The 26,277-nt window shown below is 42.7% G+C and overlaps 1 protein-coding gene across 4 annotated transcripts in view; it reads left to right on the forward strand.

Moving 5' to 3' along the window:
* The first annotated feature begins 769 nt into the window (after positions 1 to 769).
* SPIN1 (spindlin 1) overlaps positions 770 to 26,277 on the forward strand; it is a 32,617-nt gene continuing 7,109 nt past the window's right edge. Inside the window, exons 1-4 of one of the 4 annotated variants that reach the window (XM_083465040.1) lie at positions 770 to 1,122; positions 18,244 to 18,459; positions 20,742 to 20,841; positions 24,024 to 24,072. In XM_083465040.1, coding sequence (XP_083321166.1) covers positions 24,050 to 24,072 — 23 coding nt within the window. In that variant the 5' untranslated portion in view covers positions 770 to 1,122; positions 18,244 to 18,459; positions 20,742 to 20,841; positions 24,024 to 24,049. Of the gene's footprint in view, positions 1,123 to 1,296; positions 2,332 to 18,243; positions 18,460 to 20,741; positions 20,842 to 24,023; positions 24,073 to 26,277 lie in introns of those variants that run through there. The other 3 variants (XM_083465037.1, XM_083465038.1, XM_083465039.1) reach the window with 3 other exon arrangements.

Below are 26,277 nucleotides of genomic sequence, written 5' to 3' on the forward strand. Positions count from 1 at the left end.
GATGGAAAGAAGATAAAGTCCCTACCAGAGAAGAATGGCTGATTAAATCGATGGATTATGCCAAATTGGCAAAAATGACCAGAAGAATAAGAAATCAGGAAGACCAAAATTTTAATAAGGAATAGGGAAAATTTATAATTAAAGACCATTGTAAACGGCTAAAAGCTTTAGCAGGACTGGAATAACACTTGTAGTTTAATGGTGAATTTTGGACATCATGGAGATGTAAAAGATTTGCATCATCATAAAAGATGCAGGAGGAAATGATTAACAATAGGAACCACAAAGGGGAGGAGGGAAGTCCAGGAGATTCTTTGGAATCTTGTTTTTATGTTGAATATGTGATTGTAAAACTTCGATCTGGAAACCAAACAAACAAATAATAATAATAATAAACTTTCACATGTCAAAAACGTGTAAATTTGTTTCCGCAGGTAAGATACGCTTCAGAGGGATGCATGCAGAAAACAGCAGAGCTTCTTCACCCCATAAAAACTGAGAGCGTATTGTTGCTTAAAAAAAAAAAAGGAACATTTTGGAGGAGGAGCAGCAGCAGCAGCAGAGAGAAAGCGAAGCCCCTGCTCAATCCACGGGCAAGTGAGCCGGCGCATGCGCACTCCGGCTTCCCGAAGGTGGGGAGGGAGGGAGGCGAGCGCGCTCTCGCGCCGGGCCAGACAGACGGCCGAGGCCCCGGCTCTCCTGTCGCAGTTCAGCGGTGGCAGTGCGCCTGCGCGGCCGCCGCAGCAGGCCGGCGGGAGGCGGGGCCGCGCGTTTCGGAGCGGCTCACTATTTGGCAGGAAGGCGCGGAGGCCTCTCTCCTGGCAGCGGCGGCCGCGCAAGGCTGAGGGGGAGGCTCCCAATGTGGCAAGGGAGAGGAGGAGGAGGAGGGCTGAGCAGCGGCGGCGGCGGCGGGGGCCGAGCGAGACAAGGGGAGCCGCCGCAGCAGCAACCGCCGCCGCCGAGGAGCTGAGCGGCCTGGCCGGGCGAGCGGGGGGTTGGCGGAGCCTCTGCAGCACTGGCACCCCCGCCGACGCCGCACCCCCGCCGGGCACCGCGCGCCCGCCCGGGTGCAGGCGGAGGCGGCGGAGAGGGCGGACGAGGAGGCTCGGGCAGCGGCAGCAGGTGAGGTAACGGCGGTGAGGGGAGCGGGGGGGGGAGGGGAAAGGGAGCGGGAAAAGGAGCCGCCGCCGCCGCCGCGCCGCCCTTGGCCCGGCCGGGCAGTACCGGCCACCGCCGGTGGGAGTCGCTGTGGGGGAGCCGCTCCCTTGGCCTGGCCCCTCCCGCCCCGCGTCCCTCGGGGCTGGCGTTATTTATTATTCATCCGAGGAGGGCGCGCGATCCTCCTCTTCCTCCCCCCCCCCAGCTAGCTCGCGCCAGGCTCTCCCCCCCCCCGCTTCTTCTCTTCTCCCTCTCTTTCCCCCCCGGAAGCTGTTGCTAGGAAGAAACGGGGGGGGCAGGCAGCCCGGCGGGGGACCCTTTTCTCCTCCTGTGGGGTGGAAGGAGCGAGAGGGAGACGCTCGTGGTCTTTAACCCCCCCCCCCCAAATCTTCCTTATACACACATTGCTTCCCTCCCCGCTATTTTGTGTGTGTGTGGGGGGGGAGCCAGCGGCCTTTTGTCATCCTGCAAAAATAAAATCCCATTATTGGAAACAGAGAGCCACGAGGGAGTGAGGGGCGGGGGTAGGTGAGGGGGAAGTGTGTGTGTGTGTGTGTGTGTGTGTGTTGGTGAATGGGGTGTGTGTGTGTGTTGATTGATCTGTTGCTAGTGGTGCCCATGAGAATGTGGCAAGCCTAGTCTCTCTCTCTCTCACATACACAGGCTCTTGCACACTCACACAGACACACACACACACTCAATCACACAATCTCTCAAACACACACAATCTCAGACAGACACACTCACACAGGCACACAATCGCACACAGGAACACACAATCACACACTCACAGATTCTCTCTCTCTCACACACATACACACACACGCAAACACACACACCCTCCAGAAACTTCCCACTAGGTAACGAAAATGGCCAAGGAGAGAGGCAAACAAAGCTGCCCCTGTGCCTGCCACAGCAGCTCTGTGTGTGTGTGTGTGTGTGTGTGTGTGTGTGTATGTCTTGTCAGGCTTTGCTGGGTTCCTTTGTCTGCTGTTGCTGCCTGTCTCTCCTCCCTTCTCTCCTTTCTTTCTGCTTTTCTCCCCTTCTCCTTCTCCTCGCCCTCTCTCCCTCCTCCCCCTCCTTTTTTTTTCTTTTTCCTCTTGCCTTTCCCTCTCCCTCCCTCCCTCCCCTCCCCTCTTCCTTCACAGACTCCAAGAGCTGCTGCAGCTGCAGGTTTGTAAATACTGGACTCACATTCACTCACACACACACACACACACAAGCAAAACATGGCTGACGCTCTGCTTCCCCCCCCCCCATTTTCTCTCTGCTTCTTGGTCTTTCATCCACTTGTGCTTTGCCTCCCCCTCTTTTATTTCCCCTCCCCCCAAACCCACCCAAAAAGGAAGGAAACTGCAGTGTGTGTGTGTGAGAGAGAGAGGGAGGGAGAGAGACTTTGATGGGATATAAAGGGAAGGGTCTTTCTTTGCTCTGGAGCTTTCTTTTCTTTTCTTTTTTTTGTACAGTATGGTAGAGGAAAAGTCCAAAAGATTCTTGCAAGCTTAGAGAGGCCTCGGGGAGGGGGAGGGGGGTGAGTGGTGCGACCTCTGCTGAGAGGCTTGACTGGAATGTGCGTATCTGTCTTCCTAGGCATGGGGGGAAGGGAGGCTGATGCACCAAAAAAACGTTGGCGGTGATTAAGGTTATTAAATAGGTGTTACGTTAGTTAGCAGGATGCTCAGGGCCATTCCTTTTATTTTGGGATATGCCTCATTACCTGGCATCATACAGTATGTTAGCTCTGAACACAGGGTGGCAATTCCCCACCCCCCAGTCTGATTCATCCTTTTTTTAGTGCTTGTGCCATTCCAGAATCTGAAGTAATTGTTGAGCTGCGAGAGTTAAAACATGCATATGGTGATGGTAGTTTAGTTTTATACAATAACTTTTCTTCATAACGACAAGATAAGTGCGTACAAGGAAGGGCTGCACCTCATTTTTTAGGGTTTCAGTGACTACACAAATCTAAGATTCCTCACTATCCTGTGTTGCTCATCGAAAGCATCCAAGACTTTAAAAAACAACAACCACCCCAAAGATCTTGGCCAGCTACCAGCACCTCCTTCTGGCTTTGACAAAACTTCATGAAACAGTTTTGAACTACACACACACACACACACACACACACATCTTTAGTTGACAAGGCCCTTTGCAGTTTCTTCTCATGTAAAATGACCTTGGGTTATAATTGCATGCTTTTCTTTAAAGGAGGTTTGTGCACAAGAGTTTTCTTTGGTTCTGTGCTGCCTGTGGGTGACTGGTTGCTACAAGAGAGATTCCCCCCCCCCCCCCATTGTGCATTTTTACTTCTGAGCATGTTACTAACGTTTAGAATGTTGGCTTTGTGTTACTATTCTTTTGTCCACACAATAATTTTGTGGCCTTTGCATAATTTATCACCAGCAAAGTTAGTATCTTTCAAAAATACATAATGTAACCAATTGGAACTTAAATGCTTGGTGGTGATTGGTAAAATTGATTTTGAAATTGCAGAGCAGATGGGTAGAATAATGGAATATTTGTCAAGCTTTGGAAATTGGAACTCTTGGGTTAGCTGCCACATTACAAAATTATATAAATGCATAGTTGGGAGCCTTTGTTTGAAATATTTATGTTAAGTGGTACGGATATAGATTGTATAACTGAAAATAATTCTAAGTGGCTTACAAGAAAGAATACAGTAATAAAAGCACAAAGCTAACATATTGCATATTATGTATACATTATCAAATATGTTCAGTATTCCTGAATGAAGAATTGCACCTGTACTGAAATGAAGCTTGATTAGTCTCTGCCCACCGATGGGACCAAGGAAAATTGGTTGCAGCCCAGGTTTTACAATTGGGAACCTTTTGTTCAGTTTTTGTTGGGCTTTGCATGCAGCATTCTTGTTACAGTTGACTTGTTGATCAGCAAATGATGCCCTGCATCCCGTTCTCAGAGCAGTTAATAGGGCAGTCTCCACGGCGGCACACCACTACAGAGTGAAAGTATATAAATATTTAGCCATACTGTATTTGTATTGACTTGTTTTTCTAACTTTGCTAGGTCTAGATGCAGAGGAAGCAAGAGTCAAAGGATGTTCATGAGGGGAGGTTTCTGAGAAGACTGTAGAACCTGAACTCTTAGAGAAAAGACTGACCTCAAAGCTTAAAACACAGGATTAAAAAAGACATTTAAATGAACATTCTGATGTAGGAACGTTATCAACCTCTACAGACAAAGAATAATGGAAATTCAAAGGGTTCTGGAGTGGGTTGTGAGGTTAAACACATGTGAGGGAGCTAAGTTAAGGCCTTTAGGATCATCCTCTTATAGAGACTGCTTTCTACATTGTGGCAGTTTGAGAAATCTGTGTCTTCTAACTTGATTATATGTTGATAGTGATTAATTGTAAGTTGGCTTTCCAGGGGAGGGAGTAGAAGTATGAACAGTAAATAAACAGAGCAAGTTTCGGCAGGAAGGTACTGGTTCTCTGGCCAGGGTTGTTCAGTTACATAGGGAAGGGCTAAGCAGAAAGCTGAACTGTGCTTAATGGCTATTGCTTTGCTGTTTGTAAGGGGTAGGCGTAACAGAGAGGTGGGGCTTCAGGATAGTTATGTATATGCAGTTGGTATGCTGTAGGTGATTAGGCATATAGATGAGGCTTTTTGCAAATTGAAATTCCCTTTGCCAGTCCATGTCAAACTTTATGTTGAACCAGTGAGACCTTTGGTTAACCTGGTGCTGTTTATTGCATCTGAAACAATTTGAATCTGTACAGTGGTACCTTGGGTTAAGAACTTAATTCGTTCTGGCGGTCCATTCTTAACCTGAAACTGTTCTTAACCTGAGGTACCACTTTATCTAATGGGGCCTCCTGCTGCCGCCGCACCGCCACCACACGATTTCTGTTCTCATCCTGAAGCAAAGTTCTTAACCCGAGGTACTATTTCTGGGTTAGCGGAGTCTGTAACCTGAAGCGTATGTAACCCGAGGTACCACTGTACTTTGGAACAACGCAAGCGACCTCTAAGACTTCCCATTGGAACTCATACAGTGGACATATGTCTCCTTTATGCTACATTCTTCCTTCACTACTGTACCTGAGTGTAACCTGAAATTATCTTGCTGTGCACCCACCCAACCTATTATGCACTGTGCCACAGTATTGAGGCACAGATGTGCAGGGTTCTCAGTTTTTGCTGTAGCCTCAGCATGCTTCAGTTAAGTCATACCTCAGGCAAGCAGTCATTCATTTAGAGCAGGATTCCTCAACTTTTTGCCCTGCAAGTATTTTGGACTACAACTCCCATCAGCGCCAGCACGGCTGGTGGTCAGAGATACTCCTCTTCTTTGGCGATCACTCGTAGCCGAGTAAGATTGTCTTCCATAAACATGGTTTTAACAGTGAGTCCGTAAGTGACTGTGGAGGCCAATTCTGGATCCACACATCCTTCCACAGTGGGGACATTGGTTTCTGGGCGAGAGTTGATCACGGTCAGGGATACTAAGGAGTTGCAGTCCAACAACATCTGAAGTGTGCCATGTTGCGAAAGGCTGATTTAGAGGGATTGGAAATGTTGATAGTTGGTAATTCCAATGACTTTGCTGTTTAGACCTGGATAAGGAAGGCAGAGGCGGTTGGGTCATGTTCACTTGACAGCTTCCATAGCTGCTAGAACTTTAACTAATGGAAAGGTTTTGTATGTTGTATATGCCAGGTTTGCACCTCTAGCTGTATTCTAAATCAGAACTAAGAAGTAGTATCTAGTTGGCATATTTCAATCAGACACAAGCTCAAGACCATTCTCAAGTTAATCCTTATCACTTGGTAGGTTATTTCACAAAACTTAGCCAAATAATTTCCCAGGATATTTCTGGTTATCAGTAAATAGGAGGAACAGAACAGTGGCTGGATAGGCCTTCTGCAGAGCAATTCTTCAGACCCGAGGTGGCCATTGTGGCACTTGTTAGGTACAGTGGCACCCTTGGGATCTAAATTTGGTGCTCACAAGGTGCACTCCCTTGCAATGATGGCAAAGAGGTGGGGCTCCTTTTTCTCCCAGAGAACAAATAAGAGAGCAGAAGGGAGAAAGGAAATCTGGGTGGTTAGAGGGATGAAAATGTAGTTGTTGGGGTGCAGGGAGAAGGATGTGAGGGCGATCTGGCTGCAACATCTGTCACCCCATTGGTCGGCAGGGAAGGAGATGGGGTGCTACAGGAGTCAGGAGAGAATGAAGTACCAGATACAGAGAAGGCTTGCATGTGTTTGCACATGCACACTAGATCCTGTGAAATGAATGCTATTCAAAATGCATGATTTTTTTCACAGCTTCCCTCTCCCCCAAATCAACATCGATTTGCAGATCATTTCTGTCTCCATTGACTGAATAATAAAAATCATGGTTTCAGTGTGCTTTAGCACTGCCCAGGTGCATAATCATGGGTCTAAGGCAGGGATCCTTATGTATCATAAGTTTTACAAGGGATCATCTCAAACCATAACAGGTTAGCTCTGTGTACACTGATGTGTTATGTTATTTGTTTTTTGCCCTATGAGGAGGATTGCTGCCTTGGATCAATGTTATTGTTGTGCTGGCGAATTCCAGATTTACATATTTTTTTACTGAGCAGTTTCATACTTTCATTTGATAGTGGGTTTGTTTTTTAAAAACCTTTCATACGCAAAAGAATCTGTTTTAAGTCTGTTGGAACTGACTTTTACCCAGGTTCCATGGAAAGTGTGTGCACATGCTTTCTGTCTAGTGAGATTCCAGCCTGGAGAGAAGAACAGCCCAAGTTAGTAGTACCCACGGCACTCACTGAAAATTCTGAATGGACCAACAAAGGTTGGCTATTTATCTAATGGGGGAGCCTGTAAGGCTATCTCAGTCTGACCAGTTGATAAAAAATAATAATCTGTTCTTTGAAATTTTTCCTATGACATCCTTTTCCTTGTTCTCCCAAGTATATCTTCCATCTTCTCTATTCTTATCAACCCATTATCTACATTTTTCTTGCCTTGGTTGTTAAATGTTATACAGTGGTGCCTTTACAGATGCTTCAGGTTACAGATGCTTCAGGTTACAGACTCCGCTAGCCCAGAAATAATACCTCGGGTTAAGAACTGCTTCAGGATGAGAGCAGAAATTGTGCGGCGGCGCAGCAGCAGTGGGAAGCCCCATTAGCTAAAGTGGTACCTCAGGTTAAGAACAGTTTCAGGTTAAGAACGGACCTCCAGAACAAATTAAGTTCTTAACCTGAGGTACCACTGTACTCTACCTTCATTTGTGACTTGTCAACTTCTGTAAATTATCACTTGCTGGGAACCCCCCCCCCCTTAGTTGTAATTTTTATTGATGTTATTCAAAATATCAGTAAAGTTTGTTAAAACTCTAACCTGATTCAAGAGGACTAATTTTTGGTACTCTGTGGGCCAATAATGTAGTGAGGAAACGAGCAAATTGAATGTTTGGGATGTCTACTTGACCCTAGTGACGAGGCCGAAGACACTTAAATCAACAGCAGAGGTGTAAATGATATTTTTATGATAGAAAACAATTAGAATGAATGTCAGATAGCTTTCGTGCTTTGGAACAAACAGAAAACTCATTTCACTGTTCAATGTATTATGTGAGATTGGTGAGGCATCAAACTGCCTTAATCTTGTGGAAGTGGAGGAGACCAGATAAATCTTTGTATTCAGACCAGTCTAAGTCATATGGGCAAGGGTGGCAGATGAGTCAAGGAGACAAACATACAAGAGAGTAACTCATTAAAAATGCAGTATTAAAAATACACTATACTGGTGTTGGAAAGCTAGAAAACAGAGGGATATACTCTAATTTGGAAGGGAAAAATAGACTCTATAAATGCATGCCTTTGTCTCATTATAGCATGTTTGCTAGTAGCTACCCATCTCCTGTTTCATTCTTACAATTAGTTTCTTCCACTTTTCATTCTGACCATATATGCCTACACACATGTCATCCAGAGAATTTTCCTGAGGACTTGTGTGGGTTAGAAGTGCCTTGGGTCAAATATGTGCTGCTACTCTTCCTTTGAACCCTCTCCATTTTTGGCTTAGGGCTCTTTTACAGGGTTCTTGAGTAGAGAGTATGCAGGGGGAAAGCAGAAATATGAATTAAGCCTCACACCTGGTTTTTTTTGGCTGCTCATTGTAACCCATGAAAGGGTCGTTAGATTCTGATGTGCTTTTAGATTCATAATTACAATATTTTGTGCCTTATGCAGAAATCACTTTAGTACAATACTAAGACATATTTATTTGCTTTATAATTGTTAACAGTACTTGTTCATGTTAGACTTAACAGCACATGATCAGAGTTACATGGTGAGAAGGCTACTCGAACCTATAGCTTATGTTCTAAGGACGCGGGAGGCACTGTGGTCTAAACCACTGAGCCTCTTGGGCTTGCCGATCGTCAGGTCGGCAGTTCAAATCCACGTGACAGGGTGAGCTCCCATTGCTTTGTTCAGCTCCTGCCAACCTAGCAGTTTGAAAGCATACCAGCACGAGTAGATAACTAGGTACTGCTGTGGTGGGAAAGTAAACAGTGTTTCCGTGTGCTCTGGTTTCCGTCATGGTGTTCTGTGCGCCAGAGGCAGTTTAGTCATGCTGGTCACATGACCCGAAAAGCTGTCCGCGGACAAACGCCAGCTCCCTTGGCCTGAAAGCAGGGTTGAGTGCTGCACCCCATAGTTGAATTTGACTGGACTAAACCGCCCAGGGGTCCTTTACCTTTCTAAGTACATTCTCTAGCCTGAGAAATTAGTAATAGGGTTATTATAACATGCTTATAGCCCATTTTGCCGTGTTTAATAACACTAAAGAAAACTTGCAGTATATTCTTTTTGAATTTCAGCATTTATTTTTTAAAAAATGGCAAGACAGCAGATAAAAATAATTAAAAAAATCATTCTTCAGGTAACCGGCACTATAGCTTTAGCTTGACAAGCAAAAGTTTGCAAGCAAAAGTCTTGGCTAGCAAAGGTTTGTGCAACTCAAACCTCTCTAGGTCGGCCATTGCATAGCCTGGGGACTACCACAAAGTGGCTTTCCCTTGTCCCCACTAGACACTTCAACTACTGATGGAATGTAGAGAAAAGCCCCTCTGCTAGATTTTATGAACAAGAAGACTCAGGGCTTTAAAGGCAAAAAACAGGTTGTTGTTGTTTTAATTGTCCCCATAAACAGGCCAGGAGCCAGTGTAGCTGTTGTAATCGCATACTCCCAAGAAATTATTCCAGTCAATACTCAAGTTGCTGCATTCTAGACCAGCTGAAGTTCCTGGACATTTTAGACGCAGCTCTATGGAGACGGCATTGCAGTAATTCCCTCTAGGTGGTAATTAAGGCATGTTATCTTGGCCAGATATGATCTCTCTAGGAATGGATGGAGCTGGCACACCGACTGAAACTGTGCAAAAGCATTCTTGGCAACAGCTGCTCCCCAAGAACCCAGGAGGAAAACTGGATCTGGAAATGTGAGCCTGAGTTTTCACAGGGAGTTCTGCCTGTCTGAGTGGCTGATTTCTAATACCATCAATTAACCGTAGTTCAATTTCTCTGCCGTCTGCATAAGATCTCATAAAAAGTGATATTGGGTTATTATTTTTATTTTATATATTGTGATCTTTTCTGTGAACCGTCCCGAGACCTCTGGGTATAGGGCAGTATATAAATTGAATAAATAACAACAACAACTACTATCCAGGGACTTTCATGTGCACTCCTGAATTTAGAAAACAAACCCGAAACAATTTTGTATGGTACCGAGTCCTCGCTCTTACTTGAATGCATAAAGCAGTGTTTCTCAAACTTGAGTCCCCAACAACTCCCAACAACCACTGGTCCTGCTAGCTAAGGATGATGGGATGATGGGAGTTTTAGTCCAACAATAGCTGGGACCCAAGTTCGAGAAACACTGACATAGAGCCTGTTGTATAGTGGTCATCTAAACCAACCCCACCTAGTAACCTTCTAGTTGTATGTACATCAGTGTTGGACAGTGTTTCATATTGTTTAGTACAGTGGTACCTCGCACAACGAATGCCTCGGAAGACGAAAAACTCGCAAGACGAAAGAGTTTTTCGTTTTTTGAGTTGCTTCGCAAGGCGAATTTCCCTATGGGCTTGCTTCGCAAGACGAAAACGTCTTGCAAGTTTGTTTCCTTTTTCTTAAAACCGCTTGAAGAGGTGCAGTTGCGACTTGACCGTGCTTCGCAAGACGAAAAATTCACAAGACGAAAAAACTCGCAGAATGAATTAATTTCGTCTTGCGATGCACCACTGTAGTATTGACTTTGTCATTTCTTCCCAAGCTCTTCAGAATGTTTCTATTTCATATTAACGGCTTACATTGGAAATTGTGCTGAACTACAGTAAATTGGCAAGCTCAATACTCCTTTGGTCACAGTGAATCCACTAAACCAGTATGAGGGTTGAGGCAACTGGATAATCCCAGTCAATTTTTTCACAGAATTGTAGCACCACTCTATATTGCAAACTTTTAATTCTTACAGTACTGACTAACTTGAAACTTTAGCACTTTCTTCATTTCTATGAAGGTACAATACAGAGAGCTTTGGGTCATTTTCTTTAGAGTAGTTGACTTTGCCATGTGGGTTTTTTAATTAGTCTGTACAAAAATAGTATTGGGACTCTCTTTAGAAATAGCTTGTTATTTTACCTATAATTATAAAGAAACCTGTGTGTCTCCTGGAAGTTGTGTGTGCAAAACCTCAGATTTTTTTTACCCAAACATGATGATTTGGATACAGGCTAAAGTAAAGGTGTTTACCGACAAGAACATTTGCCATGCCTGATCATGCATAATAAGGTGAGCCAAATTGGCTACTTCTGATAGGTCAGTGAAGTAGCCATCACTTAGTGGTAGATTGTGCAAAAACAAATCATTTGGCTTGATGAGCAGGACTTTACATTTCCAGGATGGAATTCGTAAGTGGGGCATTTCTCAGATGGAGAGGGATTTATTTATTTATTTCATAAATAATGAAATTATAGCACGTTTGAAAACAATTGCCAGTCAAATTATTTAGGCAATAATTATTTAGGCAGTAAGCATTTTCAAGTCCCTGTGTGTGTGTGTGCTACTAGACTAGGCAGATTGTAGAGTCAAACAGAATTGCATTGTAAATCCTATGGGAGGAATTGCACTAACGTGAAAGTTACATTAGTGCAAGCAGTTGAGCTTGCCTGATGGAATGTTCTCCCTTCTCTTCCTTGTGTACTGTTCTGGGGGTTCTCCTGACCGTGGGAACCAGTTGTGGGAGCATACAGGGAGGTAACACTGTGGCACTGGTAAAAGTCTTTCCATAGGCTTATACTAGTGGGATTAATTCATTGAATCTGGTCTTAAGTGTACAGGACAATGATTTTCCCCATTGTATCTTGCATGTATGAATGGTAGACAAATATATCACATAACTTGTCATGAAGTAGTGATCCTGTGAGCAAGTATCACTGGGTGGGGCCCCTCAGGCAGGTGTTAACAATTAGTCCCCAAAGTAGAAGCATTTGATGGGGCTGTCTGGTTGCCAGCATTCCCCAGCCCCTATAAATATTCGCGTTAACCTGCCTGGGAAGAGAGAGAACCTGCCGTGTTTTAGACTTGCTGTTTGATGTTCTGTAGCTGGTGCCAGAAAATAAGCCAATAAAGCCTGGTAACCCATTCGGTTTATTCATGTGATTGATTAGCAGCTTGGAGGGAGGACTCAGAAAAGTGGCCCCCTCCTTGACATTTCTAGTCCAAAACAGCTCTCTTTCTTGAGCTCAAGATGCTAAAGTCTACAACTTCTATAATTTGAGATGGAAAATGGTTATTCTCATTCTTGCAGGGCTATCGAAGCTTGTGAATACACCCTACAGTTCTGTTCGGTAGTGTTGCCTCAAGTTTTTTTAAAAATAGATCTAGATAGTCCTATCATCAGCTCTACCCTTTACTAGATGTATCCAGGTTTTCCCCTCTATTCTTCCTAGAAGCAGCAAACTTGCTTTAGATTATGAGATCTTCAACAGTCATGGTAGGGTGTGATATCATAACTTGAGTCTATAAATAACTTCTTAGGCTGTACACAGGCTGCTTACATTCCATTGCCCTAAAGGAGATTTAAGTAGCCTGTGTTCAGAATTGGAAAATAATTAGTAACTACATGCTAGACGGAAATGCACCCTACTAAGATCTGGCACCTGGGTCACTTCTGGCACCCTTAGTGAGCAGCATGAGCCATTTTACTCTCACAAAAATGTGTTCCTGCCTTGTTTGTGAAACAAAAGATAAAATCTCATCTTCTGTGTTTGCTAAAGGTGCTAAATGTCCCTGCAGGCTAGACTTTGGTGTGTATAACAAAATTTGTATGCTGTTCACTTGTCTTTATCTCCCGGACGTCATAGGATCAGCACCAGTGATAGATACCGGTAGTTGCTGAGTGAACAAGTATATGTTGTTGCTGTGCCAGCACATAGGAAATTGGAAGTAGTAATAGTAATATTTAGGATTACCATTTCAAGGTGATGATGATGATTATAAAACAAAATTTCCAAATGCAGTAAATAAATCGAACAGAAATACTGTTCATAAAAAAGCACCATCAGATATAGTCCATGGTGGGATGCAAGGTTCATATTTATACAGAGTAGACATTTGCCAGATATAATAATATTTTAGTAGGAATGTGCCAACCATGATATGGTTTGGTTATATAAATAACAAACCACCCCCATATTACAAGTCTGAGGAGACTGCAACCCCCCCCTCCCCCGCGGCACATATCATATGGGTCAGTTTTCCAGAGATGGCAGTAAACATGTCTCTTTAAAACCAAAGAGTAACAAGATGACTCCTTCTATGCTTGACAGATAACTAAATAAGCACTGACCAGCAGATATAAAATTTGTTGTTGACAAATAATATCAGCATTAACACCATCAAAAAGGGATAAAACACATAACTTAGCATCCAAAGTGACCTGTTTGCTAATAATAATACTAATTTCTGTTGCAGCCCGCTTTCAGAATTTATGTTATATCCCCACTAGCATGTTCCTCATATTTTATAACCCTGCTAGCATTAGGGGGAGACCAGATCTTACAGTATGAGCTAGTTGGACTGGGGTTAAAAACCAGTGGTGGACCACCTTCAAAATATCCTCCTGAATGTTAGCTGACATGGACCTAAAGTGGGTGAGTGCACCAGATCTTAAGCCATTGAGAATCTTTCAGTTCGCCTGTAGGGTCCATCTCCCACATTGATTTCCAAGTAGCATGCAGAGAGAACTGGGATTGTAACAGTAACAGGTAATGTATAACAATGAGAGACCCTGCTTTTTGGACCACTTGCTACATCCAGATGTTCATAACATTGTTGTGTGGCTGGACAATGCACCACAGGATCTTTCAAGATGATGTTAATCTTGTGGATGTGAAGTCAGTCTAAGCCTGAAGCTTTCAAACTTTCCAAGAGTTGCCATTCTGTAAGTGGCACATTTTTTAAATAACAGACTTGCAAGTGGTGAATTCCCACTTTATAAAGAATATTAGATATAACATATTTATATTGGGCCTGAACTTGTGCTCTACAGGGAAATGGGATTGAGGTTGAGGGTGTGGAGGCTAATTTCTCAAACCATCTGTTCCACACCTCCATAGTACTGTGTGTTGAAAGGATTGGAAAGAGACTTCCTTGTCAAACTCATCTGGGGCAAAAGTGGAGATTACAGTTAAGAGCAGGCATCCCCAAACTTGGCCCTCCATATGTTTTGGGACTACAACTCCCATCATCCCTAGCTAACAGGACCAGTGGTCGGGGTGATGGGAATTGTAGTCCCAAAACATCTGGAGGACCGAGTTTGGGGATGCCTGGTTAAGAGGGAGGAAAGAGGAGTCTCATGCCCCCAGCATGACCCAGGATGTTACTAGATCTAAAATCATGGGAATGATCTGCTGAAGTTGGAGGGCATTTTGTTTTGGCACCCACGACCCAGGTTCCAGGAGCCTTTGGGCAAATAGTTTCTAACACTGCATTAGAGGTGTCTAAAATGTATATTTTACGAAGCAGAAGTGGATAGAGATAGGCCTTTGCCCTCTCATATTATGCTAGAACTTAGGGTTATACAGTGAAGCTGAAACATCAGTACAGGACAAAAGGAAGTGCTGCTTCACATAGTGCATAGTTAAACTACAGAATTCACTCACGACTTTAAAAAGAACTTAGATTGATTCCTGGGGGATAAAGCAATCAAATCTTGATGGTTATATACTCCTTGCAGGATCAGAGGCATGTGTCTTTGAATATCATTTGCTGAGGAACAACAGCTGGAGAGGGCTAATCCCTTCATGTCTTGCTTCTAGGCTTCCCATAGGCATCTGGTCCCGGGGGTGGTGGAATGGAATGCAGAACTAGATGAGCTTTTGGTCTGATCCAGCAGAGCTCTTTTTATGTTCTTATTATCCATGGCAATTGTCAATCCATGAAGTTTTTCCATCCTAGGAGAGGTTCTATTTCTACCTCCCTCTGACATTTGGATGTAGATTGAAAGAGTCCAGATCTTAACTGTTCTTCCTTCCATGACGCTTAAGGTATGATTCAGAAGGTCTGGTGTGGAGTGTAGACTTGCCTAGGTGGACTTTCAGGTACAGCTTGGAGTTGGTTATATGTATTTGTAATGGTATGGAAAAAAGCTGGTTTGCATGAAGCTCTTGCACAGGCTATCGACATTCTCATACACAGGTCATTGTGTTGGGATCGGCTGAAGACATTTTGGCACCTGGGGCGATCCACACAATGGTGCTCCCAATGACACCTACACCAGGGAAGAAGGAGTGAGTGAAAATCCACATCAGGAACAAGATGGGGGGATCAAATCAACCCCATCAGATGGCTGAAGTAGGAATCAAAGCCACCTCACCTTGCCCCATGGGCAGGCCAGCCCTGTATGGAATGGTTATGGCTGGAAAGTCATACAAGTAGATACAGCTGCAATCACCAAAAAGAGCTTCACAGATTTGCTCATCGTGAAATGTATTTGGCCTACTTTCACTGTGGCCCAAGAAATGGCTGTGCTACTGTGGTTAACTGGCAGGTGTGCATGAGAAACCATGAAGCAAAAGCTACTCCTTTTTTGTAATTGTGAAGAAAATGTTTCCTTCAATAAACTTGAAAGCTGGCCTTTGGATATGGGCTACTTCTTAGCAGTTGGATATGATGTCATTGGGTTAAGGTGCTTGTGTTATCTAGGTTTATTGTGCTTTAAGATCAGGGAGGCAGTGTGCTAATTGGGAAGTAAGTAGCTTCAGCTGTGGGGAAGTGCAGAGCCAAAGTACCAGAAAGTTCTAACTTCAAAACCTTCTACAGGTAATTGGTTCTGGGGAGTAACCCTACTTACTATCCTTTTTACAATAAAGCTAAGCTTACTCCTGATCTGTTTTTATTCCGTCGTCTCTCTCTCTCTCTCTAATAGGCTATAACTGGTAATGTCAATGCCCTGCAATTTGTATAGGGTTGGGAGAAATTAGCATTGTTATTTTATTTGGGTTTATAATTTCTAACCACTTTGTGAATTTGATTTTCTAACGGTAGTTTTTATGTTGGGTCCCATTTTGTGCTGCTATCTTTCGTTTTGCTATTTATCTCATTTAAAAATATTATTTATTATTTAGTAGGTGTCTCTCTACTTGATACTAAATCCAGTTCCTAACTTGCTTGCTCACTTGCTACTAAATAAGTTTGCGACCCTGAGACTCGGGCATCAGAAAGCCTTATTTTTGGCTCTTGTTTCTCTGGAATCCTGCTGGTGTCTAGTAATGTCTGAGAGCCTCCTGACACAGGCTGGACAGAAGGAGTGGTAGCAGTGTAAGTTGCAGGGTTGATGTTGCAGGACCAAGTGACTGAATCACCAAGATCTGGATTCTTGGTTTGGGGAACTGGACTTGACTGTAATCAGTTGCGTAACTTGAGAAGAGTATTTCTTAATAAAAGGAAAGTATATGGGGTTTTCTTTTGGTGAGAGGGAGGTGATTTGAAATTAATGATCCACAAGATTTTGGAGAGGGTTTTTTATTTTAAAAAATAACTGTTTATGGTGCTGAATGGGGACCACTAGAAAGGGCCACAGTGAATTCAGAGTTGCTTGTGCAGAACAGTATCAAGAAGGTCTGACTGCGTTGGTGCTTGAACATAGAACAGCTACATGAGAAATACAGGTAAACTGTGGCTTAAAAGAGGTACTAGGGGCTCTTGTGCAGCTCAGTGTTATCTCTTGAACAAGTTAAGAAAGCGAATAGAATGGAGCACACATGTGAAAATGGTGAACTTTTAGGTAACAATCTGCTACCTCCCAGCCACAACAAAGGTGTAAAGAGCCTTGGAGGGGAATGGTTGGCTCAGAGAACTCTTGTCAAAGGTGGTAAGGAAAGCTCACCATGCAGGAAGGTGAAGTGGCTGGAACGACTAAAATGGTTAAGTTAGGCTATCTGTAGAATCTGCCACAAGAGGGTGTTACAGTGCTTATTTCCTAAAGGTACCAGTTGCATCAAGCATACTTGCGCTGTGTAAAACCTATGATTTATACTAATCCTTTTGAGGAAACTTTAAATCGGTTCCAGCTACCAAAATCATGCGCCACCCATTAGCTGATTTCTGTGTTCGTAGAATTTTAACACTTACTACTACTAACTTGAGAGTTCAGCAACATTCGCCAAAAGTGGTCTTCAGGTACTAGTCAGAACTTCATATGTTAATATACATATAATACATCAAAGCTGTTAGAAATGAAACAATTGGAACAAACATAATAAGATTAAGTGTATAAGATCAATAGAAAGTTTCTGAACTTTTTTCAAAAATAGAAAGGATATAGGAACTGCTTAAAGACCAGAAGAGGCAATGGGGCTTGGCAGAGTTGTCACAAGGGAATTCAAGTATGAGACACCACTGAAAAGACTATCTTCGGTACCTGTCAATGGACTAGACATTTACAGTAGGGACTGTAGATAGCCTTCAAACCCTATTTACAAGTACCGGTACCTTCTCTTCCCCTCTCCTCCCCTTGGCCTTCCTGATGGAAGTATTTGAAGATGATTAACTTTGAAGATCTCAGGACCACCCTAAGACCATCTCAGCCTGATCAAGCAGAGAGACCGTTAGGCAGTGGTGTGAATGGTGCATTAACAGAATCCCAATTAGGTCTCGAGAGCCCAGTACCAGATACAGTTTTGAAACCGAGAGACTTCTGTGTGTTTTTTAAAAAATAATCTTGATTGAACATACAACACAAACTTATACAACAATACACCATATTAAAAATTGTACAAACTACATAGACATACTTTACAAAGAAAGAAAAGGAAAAGGGAGAAGATAAAAGTTAAAGGATGAAAACAAAATAATTGTTCTCATTGTACTATATCTCATTTTGTTATTTTATGCACAGCATCTTCTTCTTATTAAAATTCTATTATTTGTGACCTAAATGTTACAAGAGTCAATCAAGGTCTGCCAGGAGGTTTTTGCTATCACAATAATTTTTCAAATACTCTTTAAATACAATCCATTCTTTATTCACCTGTGAAACTGAGAGACTTCTGAGTGGGATATTTGGACAGAAGAAATGTATCCTTGTGGACAACAATAGCCACTCCTCACTCATAGATCACCCAGTTGATTTAAGAATTACTCTGTTTTTAAGCGTATTTAACTGAGGGGGGATATTGTGCCTTGGAGGCACCCAGCCAAATGAGGGAAATGAAAATATTCTGTTGCTGACTTGGATACCAAGAAAGAGGAGAGGTACCTCCTTTTTCTCCAGGTAAGTATGTAAGAGTTGGTAATGTAACTCTTCAGCCCAAACAGAAGTGGGGAAATGAGGCAACAATATGACAGTAATGCTAGAATTGGGACATGGGAGGAAAAGAAGTGGGTGGGAGGTTGCCATGGTAAGGAGAGAAAATGCATGCTAGGAAGAAGCTCTTCACTGGCTAAACTGGGTGCATAGAGTTTCTGGACATAGTTGCTTACATTGCTCATTAGCAGTCCTTAAAATCTTGCTATCTTTTTCTCTTGCAGAGTATTATAATTGAAGGAGCATCTGTTACACTTGTGGGAAAACATACTTCATATTTGGATTATTATAGTTACTGTTTCAAGACGGAGGAGGACTTCACAACACCACCCAGAACTGGATTTTCACCCTAGTTCAGCAGCTTTGCTGCTCACTTAAATACAGATGAATGAAGACCCCATTTGGAAAGGCACCAGGTCAGCGGTCCAGAGCTGATCCAGGTAAGTAATGTCTCTAACACATCCCACAGGTGAACAACTAATCTTGGTGACTGCAGATCTCTTTTTTTAAAAATCCCACTCCTTTGGCATATCAGACACACCTCTTCTGGAAGTCCATGTGCATAGAAGCCAACCTGCATAGGATTGGCACATTCACATATTTGGTCTACAGACACCAGGCCATTATGTGTTTGTGCCATGCAGCTTGTGGATGTTGGGCATTCTGATTGGGATGGGGGTCAGTTGATGGAATTGCAAGTCCACTTACCACCAGGCATTTCTGTAATACTGGCATACACCTGTTTTCAATGTATCTGCTACTCTCCAAACTGAACTACTCTGGTATGGCAAGTCTGATATTTATTATACAGTGCCTCAAATGTGGTTTTCATAGATGAGAGCATGACGGGGCTTGCCCACAATGGTCTAGGTAAAAATAAATATAATTTTTTAAAAAATAAAATAAAATAATATATACTTGGTTGTATTCAGTGCTGCCTGTGCATGAGCAAAGTGGACTTTGCTCATGCAACAGGACTCCAGTTTCCTCTTCTCCCCTCTGTGTGCCCTCAGAATTGCTCCAGAGGGTTGAAGGAGCCCCTGGAGCAGGTTTTTGGGACGTGTAGGGTCACAGGGGGGAAGTTGAGGAAAGCAAAGTCTGTTACTGCTTTCGCAACATTAGATTCTGCCCAGTATTCTAAACTCTGTAAAAGCTGAATATTTGCATTAGTAGTGGACAAGGTGTATAAAAATCAATGATTTAAAAAACGATATTTAAAAAACCAATTTTTTTTTATTTAAATTGGATTTTTAAAATAAAATGTTTTTGGAGGAAAAATCTTACTAGTAAGATTTTGTATTTAAGTTACACTATAGTTCAAAGGCTATTCATCAGGAAATAAGGATTTGTTTTAAGTTTACATGTGTGCTAAAACTCAGTCTGGTGTTTTGCTTTGTTTTGTTTTGTTTTAAAAAAATGTTTAACCACATCAGTTAACAAACATGGATACATATGCAATAATGTTATTGTTTTAGTTAAATAAATTGTTATTAAGGAAATGATCATTTTTCTCTTTACAATAAAGTACATCAGAAAAGTTGTCCAACTATAAACAGTTAACTTATTAAACCTCAACATAATTTCATAATTATCTGTCTATGTATTTCTAATAGTATAACCAAATCCAGCAATTTTTGATTTAACTGTAAAAACTACTCTGAAAATTTATTATTCCAAAAATGAAACAGTCCTCTGGTTGTCAATATTAAGATGATACCAGCAAGAATGAGTCTTTCTGTAAAAAATGATTTAAATCAAGCCTTACTGACTAGTGATTTAAATCGATTTGATTTAAATCAAGTCCACCCTGGTGGTGGAACATACCAGACTAGCTACTTCATCTATCAAAAAAACTGGTCCAGCATTAATTTAGGCTAACTAGAGTGCTCTGGCAGTTCATCTGCTGTTTTGGTTGTAGCTGACATAAAACATTCCTAATAAGTGAATCAAGAGTACTGCTTTATGCAGAATTAAAGTAGTAATTCTAAAATTTACTATATTTGTTAAGGCAAATATACAGTATTGCTTCACCTTTACATACCAAATTTAAGTTGGGGAAGTTGCACACATGGTAAGCAAATATACCAAAGGAGCTTTTAGTGATGTGCTGGCATTTAAAGTGGGTGCTTTGGGGTGGGTGGGTTGTGAACTGGGAGGAGTGAATGTCTGCTTGCGTATTCTAATTTTCCAGAAACTACCGTATTTTTCGCTCTATAAGATGCACCCAAACAAGAAAAAAAACCTCTCCATCTCTGCACAGCACCTCTCCAGCGAAGCGGGAGGAGAAATGGAAGGGGCTCCGTTTCTCCTCCTGCTTCGCTGAAGGGGCACTATGTAGCTCTCCCTCTCTGTGCAGCGGCATTCGCTCCATAAGACGCACACACATTTCCCCTTACTTTTTAGGAGGAAAAAATGTGTCTTACGGAGCAAAAAATACGGTACTTAATATGAAAATGCTTCTGCTAAAGCTTCTATCAAAGTAGAACTGAAATAGGCTTAGGTATATGTGAGGACGAACGTTGCATTAACTTGGTTCCCTCAGTTTATAGTGGGGTATGTCCCAATTATTTGGACCCTTTCAAAACATAGTGAAGAGAAGCCCCTGTGTGCACCATGTGTTGCCAAACAAATTTAATTGAAACAGTGGAAATTCCTCCTACATGAATAAGATTTCCTCATCTGTATGTAATTTAACATCTTGCTATCTTGTGCATTAATTCAGCTGCTAGTCTTCAGTTCTAATAAGTCAACAGGAAAAACAGCTTGCTGATTCTCAAGGTTGGAAATCTGAGTTGATATCCACTCCTACTCCACAACCTAGGGTGAGCGCTGTAGTCTGAAACTTTGCCATCCGTAAAGCATAGATAAGTGTCTTGTGTTGAAAAGAATACTGTGAGAATTTAATGTCAAGGCATCTGTTTGCACAGATCATGAGCGTCATCGGCACTTTTCTAGAAGTTCTGGGTCCTTCACAACGCTAGCCTCGATGCTGTTGCATGCTTCGTTAATAATGAAAAACTATTACAAGTCAGAGATAATACCTAAGATTTCTGCTCCATCTGGAGCACTGAACTAATTAACTTGTTCAGATGAAGATTTGTGATCACCCTCTATGTAATAGGATCTTCAGTTTTTAACTAAAATAATCTTCCTCTGGGTTTTACCACAAATATGTTTTGATGCCGCTATATCCCTGCAGGGTATTATTTCTACTCTCAAGTAAGAATAACTTTTGGGTAAAGGTCTTAACACAGTGTACCCAGAGTGCAGGTCTGTTACCCTCCCACTCTCACAAAGTCTTCAAGTTTATTTATTTTCTGGGTTCATCTTAATATTATCATTCATCATTTATATATTAATGCCTTCAGGTGCCCATGATTGGCTTTATCTGCAGTTTTTAGTTTATTGAAGATTAGAGAATGACTTTTTTAAAAAATATATATATATATATTCTTACTATCCTTGGGAGCTGTGTGCAGAAAGTTGGGAAGCTGATATAATAAATAATAAATACTACTTGCATATCAAAACATATGCATATCATCTCTCAGAACTGCAGTAGTTCAGGGTATGAGGATTTCCCTCGCTCAAAAAAACAAAACAGACAAGGATCAACAAGTGTAGCAGTTACAGGCATACCTCATGTTACGTCCGCTTCAGATTGCGTGTTTTCGTCTTGCATCCCGCGGCAACCCGGAAGTACTGGAATGGGCTACTTCCGGGTTTCGCCGCTCACACATGCGCAGATGCGCTATAACTCGCTTTGTGCATTCACAGAAGCGCCAAATTGCGCTGCGCACCTGCACGGTCGCAGCACTCCGAGTTGCGGGCTTTTCACGTTACGGACGGGCCTCTGGAACGGATCCCGTCCGTAACACGAGGTACCACTGTATAGAAAAGAAGCCAAAATTAGAAAATTTTACACTGACAGGCTGTGTGCCAGTCCCCCCCCCCCCAAACCCTAAGGTACTAGGCAGAAAGTCAGTATTCCCTTATTGATTTCACACTGTTGACCTCGGGGCAGGTGTGGATCCAGCCAATGAAAAAGTTTAATTTTGAAGCTGCCTCTTCCAGGGTGCTAATTTTTAATGCAGATAGAGAGTATGTAGCTATTTGGTTGCAGATATTTCTATTTAGACAGGTACTTATCACAATGCTACACATTGGATGGATGGAAAGTGTACTGGTCTCGAGAGATGATGGGTGCAATCCATATCTCTAGGGCACATAAATGGTTTCCTTGAATATGCACATATGTCCGCCTTGAAGCTAATTTTTATAGCTTAATCGGCCTGATCTTACAAAGATCAGGGGCTTTTCCTGTGTCTATGATACAAGTTGTGCCTCATCTACGGACATCTCTGTGTGTGTAGCCTTTGATAGCCAGGCTTTGGGCAATATGCTGACCAAAACTGGGAAATGGTGGAAAAGCTACTGTGCAAGAAAGGCACCTTGTCAAGAATCTCCTAGTGTATTAGTTCTGAGTATGCTTGAAGTTCCAAAGCATATTGATGATCTCAGTAAATTGGACAGAAGCAAGGCCTGATGCACACTTTCTTTGCACGCTAATAATTAGGTGACACATGATCTATATCTGGGGGTTTTCAGTTCTTATCTCAGTGGCCAGATGAAACTGTGATAAACAAGGTTTGGCATTTTTCTCGGTATCGTGCAATGTACGAAAGAGATGGTGCATTCTAACTGGTTTTAATTTTGATTTTTATGTTGTTGTAACCTACCCTGGGACCTGCTGATGAAGGATGGGTAATAAATCTGATATGAATGGTCTGTACGACACTCAGCATCTCTCTTCTGTACCCCAGGCCAGCCTAACTAAGCAATTGAACACCTAAGGCAGGGGTTGTCAAACTGGTCCCTACCACCCACTAATGGGTGTTTCAGGATTTTAGGTGGGCTGTAGGGGGTTCTATAGTGCAAGCTGAATCCTCCTTCCATCGAGCACTGGTGGGCGTTAAGGCATTTTTACTATCAAGAAAGATGCATTAGTGGGTGGTAGGTATAAAAAAGTTGACTACCCCTGGCCTAAGGTGACTGAACTTGGTTTTGGTGGCATTAAGCACATACCCATGATGACATAAAGTGGGCAGAGAAGCAATTTTGGCTGGAGGGCTGCGCACCAGCCCATCAGCTGACTTCCCATGCTGTCACGTGAATCCATCCCGGCTGAAGCACTGCTGCTTAAATTTGGCACCAAATGCAAGCTGCGCTTGGATCTACTCAGCAAGTCTCAAGTGGATAAAAAGCCCTGGCAGAAAAGCAGCACAGCTTGCATTTGAAGCCAAATATAAGTTGTGCTTGCAAAGGATGCGTTGTGGTTTGCAAGCACAGTGTGCATTCAGGGCGATTTAAATTTGGCACCAAATGCTAGTCTCACTGCTTTCTGCCAGGGTCACATCCACTCAGGAGCTTTTGAGTGGATACAAGTGCAGCTTGCTTGCCTTTTCTGCCAAATTTGCACAGCACTGAATGCGAGCTGTGCTCACAAAGTAACCATTCAGTAGCACACAATAAAGCTCCTGATTCTTCCTTTGCAGCTGTGGCTTTACCTGTCCCATACCTGATGTCACCACATCAGATGAGCAACAGGTTGTTGTCATTAGTTATTGGACTTGTTTATTGACAAACCCCACCCCTCTTCACCCTAAGGTCCCAGATTGGGATGCAAAATTAAAATACAGCGTTAAAAATAGTTTAGAACCATTTGCAATCCTAAAAATAAGGTGGGCATTATCAGGGGGAAATGGGCTTCTGGGCCAGATTTAAGAGGCACGGCAGGTCTGATTTGTCTTGGAGGCTTCCCATCTGTGGCATGAACAGGGTGGGTGCAATTCATTTCTGTTAGCGTTTTTAATAGATTTGATCCATGTGCTGTGTTAAAGTGAATGTCAATACAGTAAACAAATGCTGCATGGAATAACAATTAAGCCTGTGAAGTTAAAACCTGTTCCTGGTGAGTTAGTCACTGTTGACGTCTTCCTTGTAGGGCATGCAGGTGTGTCTGCCAGCGTGATGAAGAAGAGAGCTTCCCACAAGTAAGTGACTTGGTAATTCTTAAAATCCCATGCCTGGCAGCATTCTGTGAGAACTGTATTTTTGTGTCCACTTTACAAAGGCATTTTGTTACATCAGCTGTGTAGATTTTCTGTTCTAAAAGTTCTAGTGAAGGTCAATGGGGTTGCAATACTCAGTAACAGTTTCTGTACAAAGTCAGAGGTCTTGAAAGTAACAAATGGAATTTCAGAAACCAAGGACACCTGTAGAACTTTCCTTGGGCTCCAGAACAAAAAAATATCTGATATCAACTGATAGCAGTGCATCGGCTTCAGCTTGCAGAGTCCTCACTCAAATGAGATGTTTTCTAGATCATTTCAGTCTGGGTTTTGGCCCAGAAACTGCTTTGGTCACCCTGCATGATGAGTTCTGTCGAGAAAGAGACAGAGACAGAGGGCCCTGTTAATTCTCATTTACAGCTTCTGCTGTCTATGCTCTGGTAACCTCTAGGTTTACTGCAAAGTATTATATGTGGGGCTGTCTCTGACGATGGTTCGGAAACCTCAGCTGGTGCAGAATTCGTCAATCAGGATGCTTACCAGGGCAAGACAGTTCTCAGCCTTGGGTCCCCAGATGGGTCCCTAGCTCACAGGACCAGTGGTCAGGGATGATGGGAGTTGTAGGCCAAAAACATCTGGGGACCCAGGGTTGAGAAAGGCTGGTTTAAGCGTATAACACCAATCCTGACCCAACTGCACTGGTTGCAGATTAGTTTCTGGGCCCAATTCAGAGTGCTGGCTTTGACCTCTACAGTCGTAAGCAGCTCACGACCGCAGTACTTCAAAGACCACCTCTCCTCATATGGACTGATGCTGACCCTACGATTAATAGCTGAGGCCCATCTTCATGTACCCTTCCACGAGAGATGTGCTGGGCAGCAACATGACGACGGGCCTTCGGTGGCTCCCCGTTTGTGTAATGCTTTCCACAGGGAGGTTCACCTGATGCCTTCAATGCAGATCTTTAGGCGCCAGGTGAAAAACGTTACTCTTCTCCATAGCCTTTTAAACCGGGGTTGGTGGTGGTACTGTTTTTGTTTGTTACTATGTTAATGTATTTTTGTGTTTTTGTATTGTAAACTTCCCTGTGATCCTTGAATGAAGGGTGGCGTGTTAATTAAATAAATAAACAATTAGTTCACGTTTGAAATACAGTATAAAATCCCATGAAGTGCAGTAGAAATATTTTGGAATTTAGTAGAACTGAAAAGAAGCAGCATGATTGAAATTTTCCATTGTCCCGTAAAAACTTGACCTTAGGACTTGTCTGATTAGTTAGGGCTTCGTCGGTTATCAAGCATTTCACAATAAAACTTGCCTTTAGTAGCTCTTTATGTGTTTCTCCGTGGTTTGGATCTCAAGTCCCATATGCTCGTAGACAGGACCTCCATTCAGGCACACTAGGGTGGCTAATTCCTTCACAACCCCTGGTTGCTGCCACACAAGCATAACGGCTGCTCCAGATGGTTCCCCAGTGTAAGGGAGAAATCTTTTGGGAGATGCTGCCAAAAACTGGGAGTGGAGAAGTTCACTTGCATGAGGCAAAGCAGCTCTATGCCACCTTGGGTCACACTACCTTGTCACCAGGTGGGTAAAAGAAGGGTTATGTTACAGCAGAGCTTTCCAAACTTTTCATGTTGGTAACACACTCTTTAGACATGGATCATTTCACGACATCAGTTCAGTTTTACTAACAAACCGGAGGTTAAATTAACTCCTTTCTAGCCCTGGGAGGAGCGCGGGGAGCATTCACCCGACACACCTGCACACTGCAGCCAACACACTAATGTGTTGTGACACACAGTTTGCAAAGATCTGTGCTACAGCTTTTGGGACAGCGAAGAGTACAGACTCTATTAGAAAGAGAATACTTTCTCACATAAGTTATTAGCAGTTTAAGACTACCAGTACAAAAATAAACATTTTCATAAACTACAAAACGGCAAATCAAAATAGGAAAAACCTTTCTGAAAGGTTTCAGAGAATATACAGACAGATATGTACACATTCATTAATTGGTAAGGCATATGACAAAGTTTTGAGCATTTGCAGCTGTGTAGGCACTGGTGAGCAAGAAACACAATGTGAAAATGAGTGCATGTTAAGAAATAAGCTCCCATATATGTGTTTGACTTAGACTACTTTTCAGGCAAAATATGTCTCCAAAGTGATTTATAAATTATATAT

This window comes from Podarcis liolepis (assembly GCF_965112155.1).
Source record: "Podarcis liolepis genome assembly, chromosome: 11".
In the NCBI taxonomy this organism is placed as follows: domain Eukaryota; kingdom Metazoa; phylum Chordata; class Lepidosauria; order Squamata; family Lacertidae; genus Podarcis; species Podarcis liolepis.